This window comes from Cupressus sempervirens, chromosome 3 (genome assembly GCF_028749045.1).
Source record: "Cupressus sempervirens isolate cs-2001-9-10 chromosome 3, ASM2874904v1, whole genome shotgun sequence".
Lineage (NCBI taxonomy): Eukaryota > Viridiplantae > Streptophyta > Pinopsida > Cupressales > Cupressaceae > Cupressus > Cupressus sempervirens.
The window spans coordinates 475245653-475261873 of NC_143120.1; the positions used below are offsets into that span (position 1 = coordinate 475245653).

A 16221-nucleotide genomic window follows, 5' to 3' on the forward strand; every position below is an offset into this window, starting at 1 on the left:
AGAAAGACAATGTGATTATATTTTATGATAAATGTATCATCAATAGCTTTGATGAAAATTTCATTCGTCCAATCATTTCATAAAGGAGCTAATAGAAGGTGGAGAAATCGAAGTTCAATATTACACTGCTGTCAGCAGCAGCTTGCAAAGATTTTTATGAAGCAACAGATAATAAGAAGCAATTTGGGCATCAAGGATACGACAGCATATTTTGAGCCCTTATTGTCAACTTTACATTAGTGGAGCTCTGGAATAATCAAGCTCCAAAAGAACTCTTGGAGCTCCAAAAGAGCTTGGAAATTGAGATTCAAAAGGGCTCTGAAAGTTGAGCTCCAGATTAATTGATCTGAGAGAACATCGGAATTGTTGGTGCTCTAGAATGGACAATTTTAACTCCAGAAGTACAAAATGAGCATAAAAGATACTTAGGATTTAGTGGGTTATTAGAATTTCTCTGCGCTAAGTCAAATTTATGATGTGCTGATGAAAATCTCATTGATATTCTTTTTTTTATATTTCTTGCGCCTTAGTGTGTCCTAGTTCGTATTTTTGGATACCCCTAATAGTTTGGGTGAGACAAATCAACTGAGACCAGAGTCGAACCCAAGATCAATAGGAACAATCCATAACCCAATACAAGTCTGCTACCCATGTGGGCTAAAATCTATTGCATCTTACTACCATATTCCTTTTACAACCACCAAACAACATTTATTCTTGAGTTCCTGTTTCTAACATCTAGATTTGAGCAATTTGAACAACAATTCAATTTTGGGTGGCAATTTATTGTGGTAGGTAAATTTGAAATGGAAAAAGATTTAGAAAGAAGAGACAACTGAATACTAGTTAGCAAAGAGAGAAGAGATTGTGGAGAAAGAATGGAGAACTACTTAAGCGAAGTGTAGAACAAAATTTCAGTTGCAACAGCTACAGCTGAACCGTGAGCATACCTTGCAGCTCTAGAAAGAATAGTCATTCACAGCAGTAATAAAGTTGTTTGTGAACATTTTGTCGTATGCTACAGATGGTGGACTCCCTTGAGATCTCTCTCAAGGAAGTCCAACTTCTGTACCATATACTCTACCTTAAAAGCTTAAAAAAGCTCAAAGAAAATAATAAATCACCTTTTGTAAATTAATATCAAGAACAGTGTTATGATTACAAATTATTGGGATTATACTCATGCATTAAGAGAATGGTACGAGCTTCTTGATGTATCATGTGTACATAGTTTCATATACATAAAGACTTTATACACAGCTTTGTTTCTCTTACATTTGCCTGGTCTTCATTCACTAGCTACAGAGGTTCACAGTGACATGCTAGCTTGCACTTTCCTTCTAATAATCATTTGCATGCTTCTCTCTGTCCCTTCCAAAGTAATTAGCCTGACATTAGTACAGATCCTTTCATTTTCAATGCTTTTTTTCGCATGATGTCCATTAGAATAAATTGATTTGTATTTTTATTCCATTTAAATTTTTTGGAGGGGGAGTAAAATAGATACCCAACAACTAATACAAGTTAAGTTCCTACCAGGAATAAAAACTTCTCTTTAAAAACCAATTCTAATTTGAGAAAGCTTTTCACCATCCTTTAGGCGTATTTCTAAAACATCATGGACCTGTCCATCATGATTACTGATGTAAGAAAGTGTCAATGCTTCCCTAGTTGCATGTAGTCTTGTATAACCAAACTCCATGTCTCTGTAAAGAGACCTAGCAGGTTGTGGGAAGATTGGATCTGTGGGATGGTCAGGCCTAGGCTCCCATATTGATTGGTAATCTTGCCCTCCCATTCCAATCACAACATGCGCTGGAAGATCAGCACCACATGACATGTTTTTCATTGGACAAAATCTCTCATACTTGTGAACATGGCCCCATAAGACTAGATTGACTTTATACTGTACTAGAAGAGGTTCTAAGTGCTCAATCATATTTTGGCGTAGGGGGGCTTCTGTGAGTAAATTGTCAGTAGTATACATGGGACGGTGACCTTGAACAACCACAAAGGGAGTCTTTCTTTTGTCAACATTTTTCAAATCTTGTTCTACGAAGGCATATTGATCACTTCCATTTAAGAAATTTGTTTCAGTGGATAGATATAAGAAATGCACAACTCCCAAGTCAAATGAATAGTAGAGATTTTTGGTGGGTGGAGAAGATGTTCCAGTGGGAAAGGAAGAATTCCCGGGCATATGAAACTTTAGGCTGTAAGGCACCCCACATTCACCTCCCCCATCTGTCCCATAAATCTTACTTGCCCATTCAGGTTTCCATGGTTGTAATGGCCAATCATATTCATGATTTCCTATACAGACATGAAATGGGACCTTGGATGCAAGAGGCTCAATCTGAGTAAAGAAGGAATCCCATAACCATGCATAACCTCTGGCATAGCTGATGTCACCGATATGTGAAATAAATGTAGGCTTATCCCCAACTTCTTCTATGTCACGCTTTAGCCAGTTGATAGTAGGCTTGCTCTGCTCTTGGGTCCGCAGAAAAGTTCTATATGGAACTGATGTTCCCAAGTCGCCAAATAGGAAGGCAATGGTTTCATCTGAATTTTTGTTTTGAGATATGAAACTCTGAATCGAACTCCAACCTATCTGATCGCTTCCAACCTGCCAAATAAAAAATGCTCCCTATTATAAACTTGGCCCTGGAACAAAAAGCACAGAGGAAAGGAAAATTGCAATTGCAAATTTATGTCTTGCTTATTTTTAGTATAAAAACAATAATATGATTTCTGAATCCTCTTTACAAGAAGATTTCTTGCGAGCATAAAAAAACATTGATGAAGAAGAAAATTCAAACAAAGACATTTTTACAGCTTTTACAAATGATAAGTAGGAAATATTTTTTACAAGAAGTCAAATCCATTGACCTCCCGTACCTTTGTGAGCATCACCTAGATATAATGAGTGCTAAGTGTTCCATTTATTCTCATAAGAGCTGGATTCGTGTGAATCACTACTCATGAAACATGGGTCAATGAGTTTGACTCAAAAACTACACAGTTAAATCCTAATAGCAATATAATAAACTTCTTCAAAGTTGAATTATCAAAACTTACATGACAAACAAGTGATGAAGTGATTCTACTTGTGATTTTTTCAGAGTAACATATCATCACCCACAGCTATGATAGGGATCCCACTATATTTGAAAGCCCACTCTAACACTGAGTGGAATTCAATTGTTTTTTTGGATGATAATTCAAGTAACACGGTATAGTTAAAATACTTAAAAAGCATTTCTTACCACCAACTTAGAAGCATAATCTTGTATTTAATTACACAGCTCACGTGTTTCTAAAAGTTGTCAATATAAGGGTGAGAACGTATGATGGGCTTCTGCATCTCATTTTAAGAACTGAGATTCACGAAGTTAAAAAAAAATCTAAAATTTAATTGAAATGTTTCTGTACATATTAACAGCATCTACTTTTTAAGACTAGATTTGAACAGTAAAAAATTTGGAATGCTGGAAATTGTACAACCAATATAAGCTTTTTGTCTATATCTGTAACTCATCTGAAATTTTTTAATTTCTATTAATTTTTATTATTATATATTAATTTATACATAATGGTAACTTGTGAGTCTCTCTTCTAAGAGATCTTAGACTGAATTTACTGGAACTTAACATATAATAATAATAATTTATCTCAACAAATAATAATATTAGTAAATCTAAACTTCCGCCCATTACCTTAAAAAACAAAAAAAAAAATTACCTGATAAAAATAGCGCCTCCCTGACTCCAGTCCCTGCATGACAGCGTCATGAATGTAACCCGGATCCCTCCATCCCACGCTAGTATTAGCAGGCCCATCACACATGTCAGACTGCTTATAAGTGATGGACAAAGCCTCTGCCACCTCATCCAGCCCTTCCTCTTGAAGCCCATATTTCACATAGCTCTTGAAATCATCCTTGGTGATAAACATGACACGCATCTCATCTTTATTGGAAGTAAATGCCAAGTGGATCTGAGCTGGCTGGTTCAGGTTCTGAAAAGTTACAGCCTGACTTGTGGCCAGCAGATTGGCAGTGGAGGGCAGGGGATTGTTATCTGAGTCCACTGGAGTGGTATTTGTAATCTGGGATTGTTCCCAATGGAATATTCTGAATTCATAAGGAGATCTGAGGTTTATGAGGGGAAGATTCATGGAACAAGAACCCTTTTTCCAATTTGGACATGTGGAGAGAAGATTGTAACCTATGAAATGATCATCTGCAGAATCGGGAGGGGAATAAATGCCCACCCAGTCTAAGTCTGAGGGAGAAGAGATGCCTTCCCATTGCAGAGTGACGTTATCTCCGGAAGTGTCAAGTATATTTGGAAACGCTTCCAGTTTGACCCCACCCACTATTGCTATTGCTACTGATGACACCAGCATTAAAATTGCATTTCTGATGAAACCCATTTCTGACCTCTCATGAAAACAAACGCTGCAGAGTAGGTTCAAACCCACTCTCCTCATAAGAGAAAGAGTAAGATTTGCACCAGTCAAGCAATCAATGACTTGGAAAAAGGGAGTTCAACACTGGAAAGCTGGGTGTTGAATGAAATAAGTCCAAGTGTGATGAAAAGCATCTAGATATCATAAAACGTATGCTTTGATCATGTTTTGTCCAGATTCCACGAACTTAAAATTTTTAAAGTGGTGAGAATATTCGTTAATATACTTTGATCATGTTTTGTCCAGATTTTACAAACTTTAATTTTTTAAGCATTCTGGTGACAATATCCTTATTTCTTGAAGCATCCTGGTGACAATATCCTTGGTTCTTTTTTTTTTTACACACCTACTCATTTTTTTGAAGCGTCCTGGTGAGAATATCCGCTAAGGATGCATCTACTTATGTTTTCTATTTTGGAATATTTGAATGAATGAAATTTTTTTAATGGTGTCTATGAGATATGTTTTCTATTTTGGAATATTTGAATGAATGAAGAAATTTTAATGGTGTCTATGAGATTTAGTAGTATAAGGGATTCTTATTCATACATCATCTACTTATTTTTTCAATCATCTTGGCGGGAATATCCGCTAAGGGATGCATCTACTTATTTTTTGAAGCATCCTGGTGAGAATAACGACTAAGGGATGCATCTACTTATGTTTTCTATTTTGTAATATTTGAATGAATGAAGATATTTTAATTGTGTCTATGAAATTTAGTGGTATAAGTGATTCTTATTCAGACATCATCTGAATGAGTTGGAATTGTTTAAATGATAGTAAATATCATAATTTTTACATGCTTAATTAGAAGTAAAAGAGTTTTTTGAATACTTGCAGTAGAAATAAGTAAGAGTTCTTTGATGGTACTATAATAACATAATAAACATAAAACATAAACATAAATTTTTCATTTATTTAAATCTCTATTAAATATTAAAGTTAAATATAAGTTGTTTTCTTTTGGATCCATGATTGGCCGAAGCTTAGATTTATTTATTTTTATGTGTTAAGTGAATTCGAATCCAAGACCTCCCACATGAGAGGCTCACAAGTTACCATTGTGTTGTAGGCTCTTGCCTAAAGCTAAATATAAGTTATATAGTTTATTATAGTATTTTAAAAATGATGTTACATTAGAAATAAAAAAGTATATTATAATATTATTTAATTTTATTCTAGTTATCTATTATATTATTTTTCTATATATATATATATATATATAATTTTATTATTAAAATAATATGTAATATCAATCCTTATAATTAATACAAAATAAATTATTAAAATTCACAATTAAAACAAAATAAGAAATAACTAAAAAAGAAGCAAAGATTAGCTATAAATATTTGAAAATATATAATAATGATAAATATAATATTTTTTACATCTAATTTTTTTTTTTTTAAATTTAAAATAATTATACAGTGAAATATTAATTTGGAATAATTATTTGATTGATATGTACAAAGTATAGATAAGATAAATTTATTAATGTCCAACAAGAGACCAATGAGGGTTTAAGAGATTGGAAACAGTACAAAGGGCAAACGATAGCAGGTAGAGCACCAAATGGTGTTCGCAAAAAGAATGTGAATGCAAAACAACAAAATAACTAAGAAAAGAAAATAACAGCTAATAGCTTCTCACAGGCGAGAAGTAGTCCAAAATGGAAAGGTGGACATTAGGGAAATCAGACACTTTGGAAGGTCGCCTCTGAGGTCTATTAGAGGGACGTTGCCAAGTATAATCTTTGTGAGGTGTCATAGATCTAGTGTGAACTGAAATAGTGCAAAGAGGTCGTTTCGATCCTTAGCCAAGAATTTTCATTATATATTATATAATATTTCATAGTTATATCATTTTTTAATAGTTGTATTTATTATATAATATATTATGATCTTATCATTACAAAGATGAGTTCATTAAAAAACATCAAATTTTTAAAGTTAAAAAGTAGTTTTAATCACCTACATATCTTCAAAATGAATACACAAGTCATAATTGTATGTATTTATTAAATTATTTTTGTTAGAAAAAGTGAATTTATAATGACATATTGTCAACGGATAGTGATATAACTAATGTATGAAAATGAAAAACATACAAACATAAGAAAATTTACTCAATTTATTTAATTTTTTTCTTCTCATTGGTTTGACCATAAAAAATGATGTCATCCTAATGAGACTAATATTGTTAAGGTCTAAAATGAATGACGTGTCTTCAAAACCTTCAAAATGAAACAAAATAATTAGAAGTCTAGATTAGAGGAGGAATTTTTTCTGTTGAGGTCAATCTGCAACCTACCTACGATACATCTCTTGAGGAGACCTTCCCATCAATGGAAGGTCCCTCACATTTAATGCTTGCAACCCTCCCGACAGTTCGGTCTTCTTTATGGGCTCTCTTGAACAGAGCAATGACACTCATAATATGAAGCTTCAATTTGCACAACACAACTTTCTGAGATGTTGCAGAGAATAAAATATTGGTCTCTGATGGAGTGTACTTCTTCTAGCAATTTAAAATGGAACCTCGCGAACCCTCGATAGCCGAATATGGAGGAAAGATTTCTAGAACCTGATCTATTATTATCAAGCCTAATGCTTCCATGGTCATAGCTGTGGACTCTGAGAAAAATATACTTAAGGACTCTCAATTTGTTTGGTCACTCAAGATGTTAATATTCTTCCTTCTAGAAAATACATGAACGATTGGACCCAAAATATATGGAATAAGTAATTTGAGTTCCAATTTTCATACTTTAGATTAATGCAAAAAGAGGGGTAAAAATTTATTAAGACAGAAAGGAATACAACAAGGAGAGCTCAACAAGGAGCTCGATCCTGAGCAACAAGATCATCAAATTTTTGCACCATCTCAAAGGACAGTTGCCCCCTATCCCTAATATTCCAACCCGGATCCTGACTAGAAGCCCATTTGGCTAAACAATCAACAGGTCTATTCCATTCTCGCGGAATATACTTGAACCTAATGAACTGAAAAGAGAAAGAGAAGAAAAGAATCTGCTTAACAACAGTGGCCAACTGCCGACTAACATCCTCAAGCTCTTGCGAAGAAAGCATGTTCACCACCACCTGGGAATCAGACTCACAAATAATCTTACTCCATCCCCACAAGCAACACTGTTCCACAGCATATAAAATAGCCTGAGCTTCCATGAGATTGTTAGTATAATCACCCTTATGAATTGAGAAGAAAAATTTAACATTCCCAGAACTACAACGAGCCACTCCGCCAATACCAGCCGGACCAGGATTCCCACGAGAAGAACCATCAGTGTTAATTTTCAGAATTCCACAGGGAGAAGGAGTCCAGTGCCCATCCCGGTTAACCCGACCCTTCCTCTGATGGTGAAGCTGCCTGGACATAGAAAGAAACCTATGAGCCGCAACCCCATCCTGCAGATGAAAATTGAGGCGATTACAGATAGCAAGATCAACCGGATTCATACCCCCATCAAGCTCACACTTCACAAGAATAGTTTCCTGGAGAGAATGTGATATTTTCCACCAAAGATGCAAAACACCAAGCCGAACATCTTGGAATATGCGACGATTTCTTGCAACCCTAGACATCAAAAAGATGTGGTTGACAAACAATATTGGAAAATTGGCCAAAGTATTTTTTGTGCCCTATCTTGGACACTCGACACTTATGGCCCTATCTTGCCTTAAGTGGGTAGAGATAGGGAAAATCCCTCCATTTCTTTGGAATTGTATTCCTATTTTACCTTATATTCTATTACATTGTTTTCTTCATAAATATTAGCATAATAGTCTCTGCATTCTCTAATTCCTCTCATGGATAATGCTACTTTTTATTAGTTCCTGCTTTTGGCAGGAAACTAATGGAATCACTAAGTTCCGTATTAGTTATAAAATCTAAAAATTTCATTCATATACTAATGTTTGCAAAAGGTTTATTGATTTGCATTTTTTTTGAAATTGTAAAATACGTTTTTCAAAAATTCTATTGGCTAATGATGAAAAAGGCAATGAAAATTTCCAATTTTTTTCAACAAAAATTCAAATAATTCTCCAGCAGCTGCATTGATTACAATTTTATCTTTTTCACATTATAAACTTTTTAAGAGTAAATATCATTTTCCAATATTACAAGTAGAGAAACTTATAAAAAGAAAATCCTTTTTCTGATACTTATTAATGAGTGCATTAATTGTAGCTTTATCTTCTAGACAAGAGGCGAACAGCGCTACTTAAGTCTGCTTGAGTTGTCTTGCTGTCCCATAGACTATTTTTAGCCTCGTGGACGTTAATTTTTTTATCTATCTATCTATCTTAAATAAGCCTTATGTCTTTTAATCATTCTCACTGTCTCTATTTGTCGGAGTTTTTTGTTGAGGCGGTTTAATCTTAGATTGTGCATTCTTCTGTTTATGAGTGATACAGGCAGAAGTAGCTCAGCGGAGTAACTAAGCTTGTATTTCCTACTGTTATTAAGGTTAGTTATAGCAGATTGGGTAGCATTGAGGTTTTTTGTTTTTTATTGAGAAGTTCAGGTTTATACTGAAAATTACATTTTAAGTATTTTATTTGTTTGTTTCTGTGCGTTTATTCTACAACAAAGATACTACAGGTGTTGCAGGAAGAGGAGATAAGTCAGTACTTCAATTGTGGTCTCTTTTTAAAGGTTAGTAAAATTATTTCCTGAACTAATTTTCTCTACCGAACGTTTTCTTCATATGGAGCTTTGGTCTTTTGGGTTTTTAGGGCATTTGGGATGTCTCTAAATTTAGAGAGCTGGTAAAAATTTCGTCAAATCATTTCTAAGTTTTTGCCTCGAAAGATGAAACGGTGCAGAAGTCGCTGAATCTGATATTTCATGATTTGTTCAGAGTAAAGTCTGCAAATTTTCATATTCTAGAGCCGAGAGCGTCTCGAAATTTTAAAATATTTTCTATTTGTAAGGTATCATATAAAATATAGTAATTGCTATGTGCTATAAAAGATATTAGGGGCCAAATCTATGCTAACAATGTTGAAGGGGGCGACGGATCGTGCATTCAGGTTGCGAGAGAAACGCAGGCCCAAAGGTAGCAGAAAGGGGGGAAAACCCCAATAAAAGCCCCCAAAAGTGCCTTCGTTGGAGACTCCACCAGCACTACAGTGCAAACAGTATTTAGGATCCCATGAAGGGTGTCAATCCGGTGTCCCTCTCTGAGTCCATGTTTCCGTATTTTTTATAGTGCCATTTCACGGCCGGCCTGCCAGGCTGGCATTAGGCCAGATTTCAATCATCGTCAGTTGTTTCTTTTCCAAATTTCTCATAAAGTATAGAGTCTCGGGGATTGTGGATAAGGATTCCGTGTGAATATTCGCCAATTGGAATGATTTGCTCTCTTGATTTTCATGTCCCCAATAAAGACTCTTGAGAAAAACGGCTGGCAGTACATTTTATTTCTATTTTACTGGTTAATTGAATGCTAGGATGGATTGTCCCCGGCAGCAGGATTTTCTAGTTTAAATTTTCAGGATTTGTTGTGGAACAAGAAACCCCTCTTGCAACTTAATAATAGGATTTGTCTGTATGCCTACGCATTCAGGATTTGCACCCTCCAAAGGCCATTGATGTCGCCATCTTTTTTCTTTTTTCTCTTTTCTCCATCATATAATCTGGTTTTCACGTGAATTCTTATTCTATTCCTTCTTGTTTTAACATCGTTTTTTCAACACTAGGGGAGAGGACCCCATAGTTGAACACGTACCAATTGTTGTGAGGGTAGTTAAGATTGTTTGATGCAATTATAATATCACTATAGCCTATTGATTGAACAATAATATACTGATTTTTATGTTTTTTTTATTAATAATTATTTAAAATTAAACCATATATTTTATATCTTGTATATATCAATGATTTATTAAAATTGACACCACTTCTAGATAAAGGACATTCATTGTATGTTGAATAACAACCAACATAAAATTTGTGTTTCATTATTTAATCTACTTTGTTACACAAAATAAAGAAACATGTATAAAATATTGTATTTCAAATTGTACAATTTTTAAACAAAATTGTCCAATCCCATGGACAAGACATCAACTCCTTACTTGCTTTCCAATTAATTACAACTGTACAATTGTCCAACAGCCAGTGCATCTATAGATATAAATAAACAAACAAAATTTCAAAAATGCATCCCATCTCTGACAATTTGTCAGTCCAAATGCTGAAGTTTGAGTCTTTGACAAACGTGTTTGAGTCTTTCACACTCAACTTTGAGTCCCTGCGTCATAAACATGGAGGTGTATGAGCTCCCCAATCCATAAAAAAACAGACAATTAATGCAGCACTTGACAAGCATGTTTAAGTCTTTCACAAGCAACTTTGAGTTCCTGCGTCATAAACATGGAGGTGTATGAGCTCCCCAATCCATCAAAAAGCAGACAATTAATGCAACATATCCAAAATCTGCCCTTGCCAAATCAAAGAATTAATGCAGCACATCTGCTCTTGCCAAATCAAAGAATTAATGCAGCACATCTTCTCTTGAAAACCACAAAATCAATTGCCAACCAATCAAATTGGAGAATTCTAAAAGCCACGGATCAACAAATTCTAAAACCAAAACTCTGGATTTGAAAGAAAAGCCATAAATGACAGCAAATTGTCAATTTCAAATTCAAATTGTTGGAGGGAAGAAATGTCTATAAATATATACATTCATGGAAGAATTTATTTTACAAATGAATATACATTCTGTATGAGCTCAGAATACTGTTTGGGCACAATATCTATCAACATTCTCTGCATTCTCTATGCTTAGAATACTTGAAATTAAATTGTCTCTGGGTAGAGAATCTATCGATATTCTCTGTATTCTTTGTGCTACATTCTAGAATATTAGAGTTCTTTGTGAGCACTCAGAGGGATTGACTGTAACATCAGTAGCTTAGGATATCAAAGGCCCAGTAAACCAGGTATTTTACCATTGATATGTAAAGTACTAATAAACATGTTCATTAGTAAAAGAACTATTTGAATCTGAATGTTATTTTTTGAAAATTAGTAAAAGAACATTTTAACTTGAATGTATTAACTTTCTATGTATTCTATGTGCTAACATTCTAGAATATCAAACTTCTTTGTAAGCACTCAGAGGGACAACATATAATATCTATTGCTCAGGATACCAGAGAGCCCAGTAACCTTCAAGATATCAGCCAGTAAACTATTCAGGTATTTTTACCACCGATATAATACAGTGATGCTATTTGTATGAATGATTCAATTTTCTCCCAACAATGGATAATATAACATGCTGTTATTAATCAGAATTATTGAGTTTTCTCCCAAGAAAATAACAACAGTTCTTATAATTTATGTCATAAAACAGTATTTAAATCTGTTATTGTCCACAAATTTGTTATAGTCCACCATATTATATATGTTGTTACTTAAATCTGTTATAGTCCATCATATTATGTATGCTGTTATTTTTAGACGTTATAATCCATCACACATGTTGTTAGTCCATCATATATTAGATGTTGTTACTCCATCATATGATGTATGCTGTTATTTACAGGCTAACTGTGAATTAGTTCATCATATAATGTATGATGTTACTTGTAGACTAACTATGAATCAAATCTTCCAGTTCCCCTTGGTAATTTATTTATAGACTAACTGTGAATTCAATCCAAAAAATAATAGCATATCATATGATGGGATATAACAGATCTAAGTTATTTGTGGAAATATTGTGATAGAAATTTCAGTTCTAAGAGAGTAAGTGCACGATAAACCACAATGCAATATGAAGTTATTTGTGGGAGAAAGCACAATAATTCTGAAAAAGATACAACATATTATACGATGGAATACAACAGATATTTCTATCATAATCCATCATACGGTATGAAGTTATTTGTAGAAATATTATGCATTATGGAGATTTTTCTATCAGCAATTGTTAATTCATTCCAAAAAATAACAACATATTATATGATGGAATATAATAGATATTTCTGTCCTAGTCCATTGTACAATATGAAGTTATTTGTGGAAATATTGTGACGATAGTTTTATTTCTAGGAGTGACTGAAAAATAAACTAGCATACAGTATTAAGTCAAGATTGTTCAGTCATTCTCTTTGGAATGGTTTTTCTATACAAATCTCTCCATTAATTATTTAAATGACTATTAATATATCCTTTTTTCTATTTAGGATATAATATAATTTTTCCATAATATGTTATATGGCTGTTAATATGTTAATATGATGTTTTATGTTTAGGCATTATGACAGCAGGAAAAAGAAGAAGCAAAAGAACTACCCGAAAGTTGACACCTTGTGGATCACGAGGTGTTAAATTACACGTTATTGACTCTGATGACAGGGATAATTCAACCAATCCAACTCCTGATAACAGAAATCATGCTCTGGTTTCCAATAATATAGATAGTCCAGATGGAGTTCCCAAATCTTCTAATTGTAAAAAAAAAAAAAAGAGTCTCCAAGGCAATCAATGGACAATAGATGATATGGAACATGCCATTGAAGATGTTGAAGATAATTGTTTTTCAATAAGAGGAGCAGCAAAGAAGTGGGGAATACCAGTTAGCAGCTTATCCTATTGGCTAGGAGGACTCACAACAACAAAAACCAGGGGACCGCCAACAATTCTCTCCTTGGAAGAAGAGCTAGAAGTTGTTCAATGGTGTAAAGATTTAGCTCAGCTTGGTCGTAGATTGGAGGTGATTCAACTTAAGTCACATGTGGCTCACATCTGCCAAACAAGGCCAAATCCATTCAAAAATGGCTTACCAGGTAGATCATGGTGGGTTGGATTCCGCAAACGCCATCCAGATTTGACAATACGAACTGCAGAGGGTCTAGATAGGGATAGAGCATTGATGCTACGACCAAGTATTGTGGCAGATTTTTATAATAATTTGAAAACATTGTATGATTCTAATCATTATGAACCAACACACATATGGAATTGTGATGAAACAGGTGTGCAGGCAGGGAGAAATTGTGGGATGCGAGTAATTGCAAAGTTGCGAAGTAAAAGTGTACCTCAAATATTATCTAAAAGCAGAGAATGGATCACAATATTATGTTGTATCAATGCAGCGGGTCAGAGTATACCAGGCTTCTATCTTTTCAAAGCAAAAAGAAGGCTTCAAAATTACATTGCTAACTGTGAAGCAGGAGCTTGCATGGCAGCACAACCACATGCTTGGATGACAAAAGAATTGTTCTTAAATTGGCTGCATCACTTTGCTAGATCTGTTCCAGGTGGTGCTTCATCCCAAAGTAGGCATCTGCTCATTTTTGATGGACATGGAAGCCATGTTGCCTTTGCCACAATTCAAGAAGCAAGATCTCTGGGCATAGATCTTCTTACATTGCCTGCTCACACTAGTCATAGACTACAACCTTTAGATGTAAGTGTGTTTTCTCCATTTAAGGCATATTTCAAATCTCAAAGGTCAAAATGGATGGCCAAACATCCACACATAGAAATAAGGAGAACAGAATTGGCTGAACTTGCAAGCAAAGCTTTCAAACTTGCTCTTGTGCATAACAATATTACAGCTGGCTTTCAAAGGACTGGAATTTGGCCATTGAATAAAGATGCTCTTTGTAATGACATGATGCCAAGTAATGCATTCAATGTTGAAGATGAAAATGATGCTGTTGGAATTGCAAGCATGTTAAGACTGGCTGGTTATGATGATGATGCCATTGCAAATTGTGTGGCTGAAAAAAGGGAACAAAAGAAAGATGAAGCAACTAAAAAAACAAGTTCACAACAGAAAGATGATGCAAATGTAAATGAAAGTTCACAAACAGATGTTGTGTCCTCACCAACACATATTAGCCAGAGTCAATTTGAAGATGACTTGCATGATGTAATGAGTATGCCAACACAGTTTGATCCACCTGATTGGGTTAAAGAAGGAGCAAAAGAATTGGGAGTACAGATTGAGTTTCAAGATGAAGATGTATCATTATCTATTCCTTCTCCACCTCCAATGCCAAGAGAAGAGGTGATTCATTATTATGCTGAAACAAAAAATTGGGAGACATCAGATTTGGAATGTAATGAAGATGAAGATGGTCAGAATGAATGTAATCTAGATGGTTCAAATCTAGAATATACTGAAGATGAAGATGTACAGGTTAATTATAATCTAGATGGATTGAAGACATCTATAGATGAAGATGGACAAGCTAAACATGATGTAGATGCATTGAAGACATCTGTAGCTTTTGAAACAGAAGGTGAACAGGTGTTATGTAGTCAGGGATCATTAAGAAGTTTTCTGAAGCTACCAATTGAAAGAGTTTCAAGGAGATTCAAGCCATCTGAAAATGCTACTCTCAGATTGGGAAGAAAATCTCAAATACTTACATCTAATGACTACATAATCTTGCAAGAGCAGCAAGAAGAAAGGAAGGTTGAACTTATACAGTTGAAAGAAAGGAAGAAAAAACAGTTGGAGGAAAAGAAAATTCATCTAACTGAGTTGAGAAAAAGGAAAGATCAACAGAAACTTGAAAGACAAATAATAAAACAAAGGAAGCTTGAGGAGAAGGTGCAACAACGAAAGGAAAGGGAATTGAAAAAGAAAGAAAAGATGGATTGTAGAAGGGGTAAGCTATCAAAAGAGAAATTCAACAAGGGACTTACAAATATTGGGGAGAGGAGCTCTTTAGCAATTTCTCTTGAGCCAAATGAAAATGGAGAAGGCCAACATAGTACTCCAACAACCCCCTTACCTAAGCATCATCAAATTTTAAGGGACATGTACAACATTCTATCCCCTAGCTATGCTGCCTTACACAACATGCATACTACTTGTAGCCAAAGCCCCCCTCATTCTCCAATCAAACAATTCCAAATTGGTAGGTTGTTGGATGAAAATATGTTTGGGCAAATGATGCCCATCAGCCCACAAGTTGATTTAGTTACTCCAGAAAATGTTACAGTAGACAGTACTGAAGATGAGCCAGAACCCTTCCCTGGCTTCATGGTGAACTAAAGATGTTGCAATGTAGACTGATGCTACAATGAAGACTTGATATTATAAAACAGAAAAACAATGCAATGAAGACTTCATCCTTTTGATGGTTCAGAGGAATATTTGCACAAAATATTTGTTTCCAACTGGTCATTTTGTTATATCCTATAGACTGGTGCTTTCATTTTCACAAGCCAATCATTTTGTTACCTATAGATTGGTCCTTTTATAATACCTCTTCTATAAAAGTTGGTCATTTTGTTGGGCAGGCCACGCTAATATTCCAGTGACATGCTTGTCATTTTGTAATGTTCTATTGACTGTCACAGCCGGTTATAGCAATATATGATATTCATTTACTGTAATGCTCTATTGACTGTGACTATTGACTATCAGTATTGTTTGTCAATCTTACTTTGAAGGTTTGCCTATTTCAATATATGATATTCATGATGAGATGTATAATCCAACCTCAGAAAAATTGATGCATTTTATAAACACAACATATTAGTTTCTGCATACACAATCACATTATAAATGATGAGATGTATAATCCAACATATTAGTTTCTGCAGACACAATCACATTATAAATGTATATCTTCTTAAATTTACATGATAATAAAAATGAACAACAAATCCTACAGATGTACATACAAATCAGAAAGAAAATTATAGCAAAATTTGTACATACCCATAATTCCCACTAAAAGCTGC

The 16221-nt window shown here is 34.4% G+C and overlaps 1 protein-coding gene and 1 long non-coding RNA gene across 2 annotated transcripts; one reads left to right on the forward strand and one right to left on the reverse strand.

The window, feature by feature from the left end:
• Positions 1–1113: 1113 nt before the first annotated feature.
• On the reverse strand, positions 1114–4657 carry LOC149567215 (putative inactive purple acid phosphatase 2). The gene is made up of 2 exons (XM_089820395.1): positions 3745–4657; positions 1114–2629 (listed from the first exon to the last, which is right to left on the reverse strand). The coding sequence occupies exons 1-2, from the start codon at positions 4492–4494 to the stop codon at positions 1556–1558; spliced, it is 1824 nt and encodes a 607-aa protein (XP_089676521.1). The 5' UTR covers positions 4495–4657; the 3' UTR covers positions 1114–1555.
• Positions 4658–8747: 4090 nt separating this feature from the next.
• Positions 8748–10051, forward strand: LOC149567216 (uncharacterized). The gene is made up of 3 exons (XR_016361618.1): positions 8748–8964; positions 9091–9153; positions 9531–10051. It is a non-coding gene; the product is annotated as an uncharacterized LOC149567216 (long non-coding RNA).
• Positions 10052–16221: the final 6170 nt, after the last annotated feature.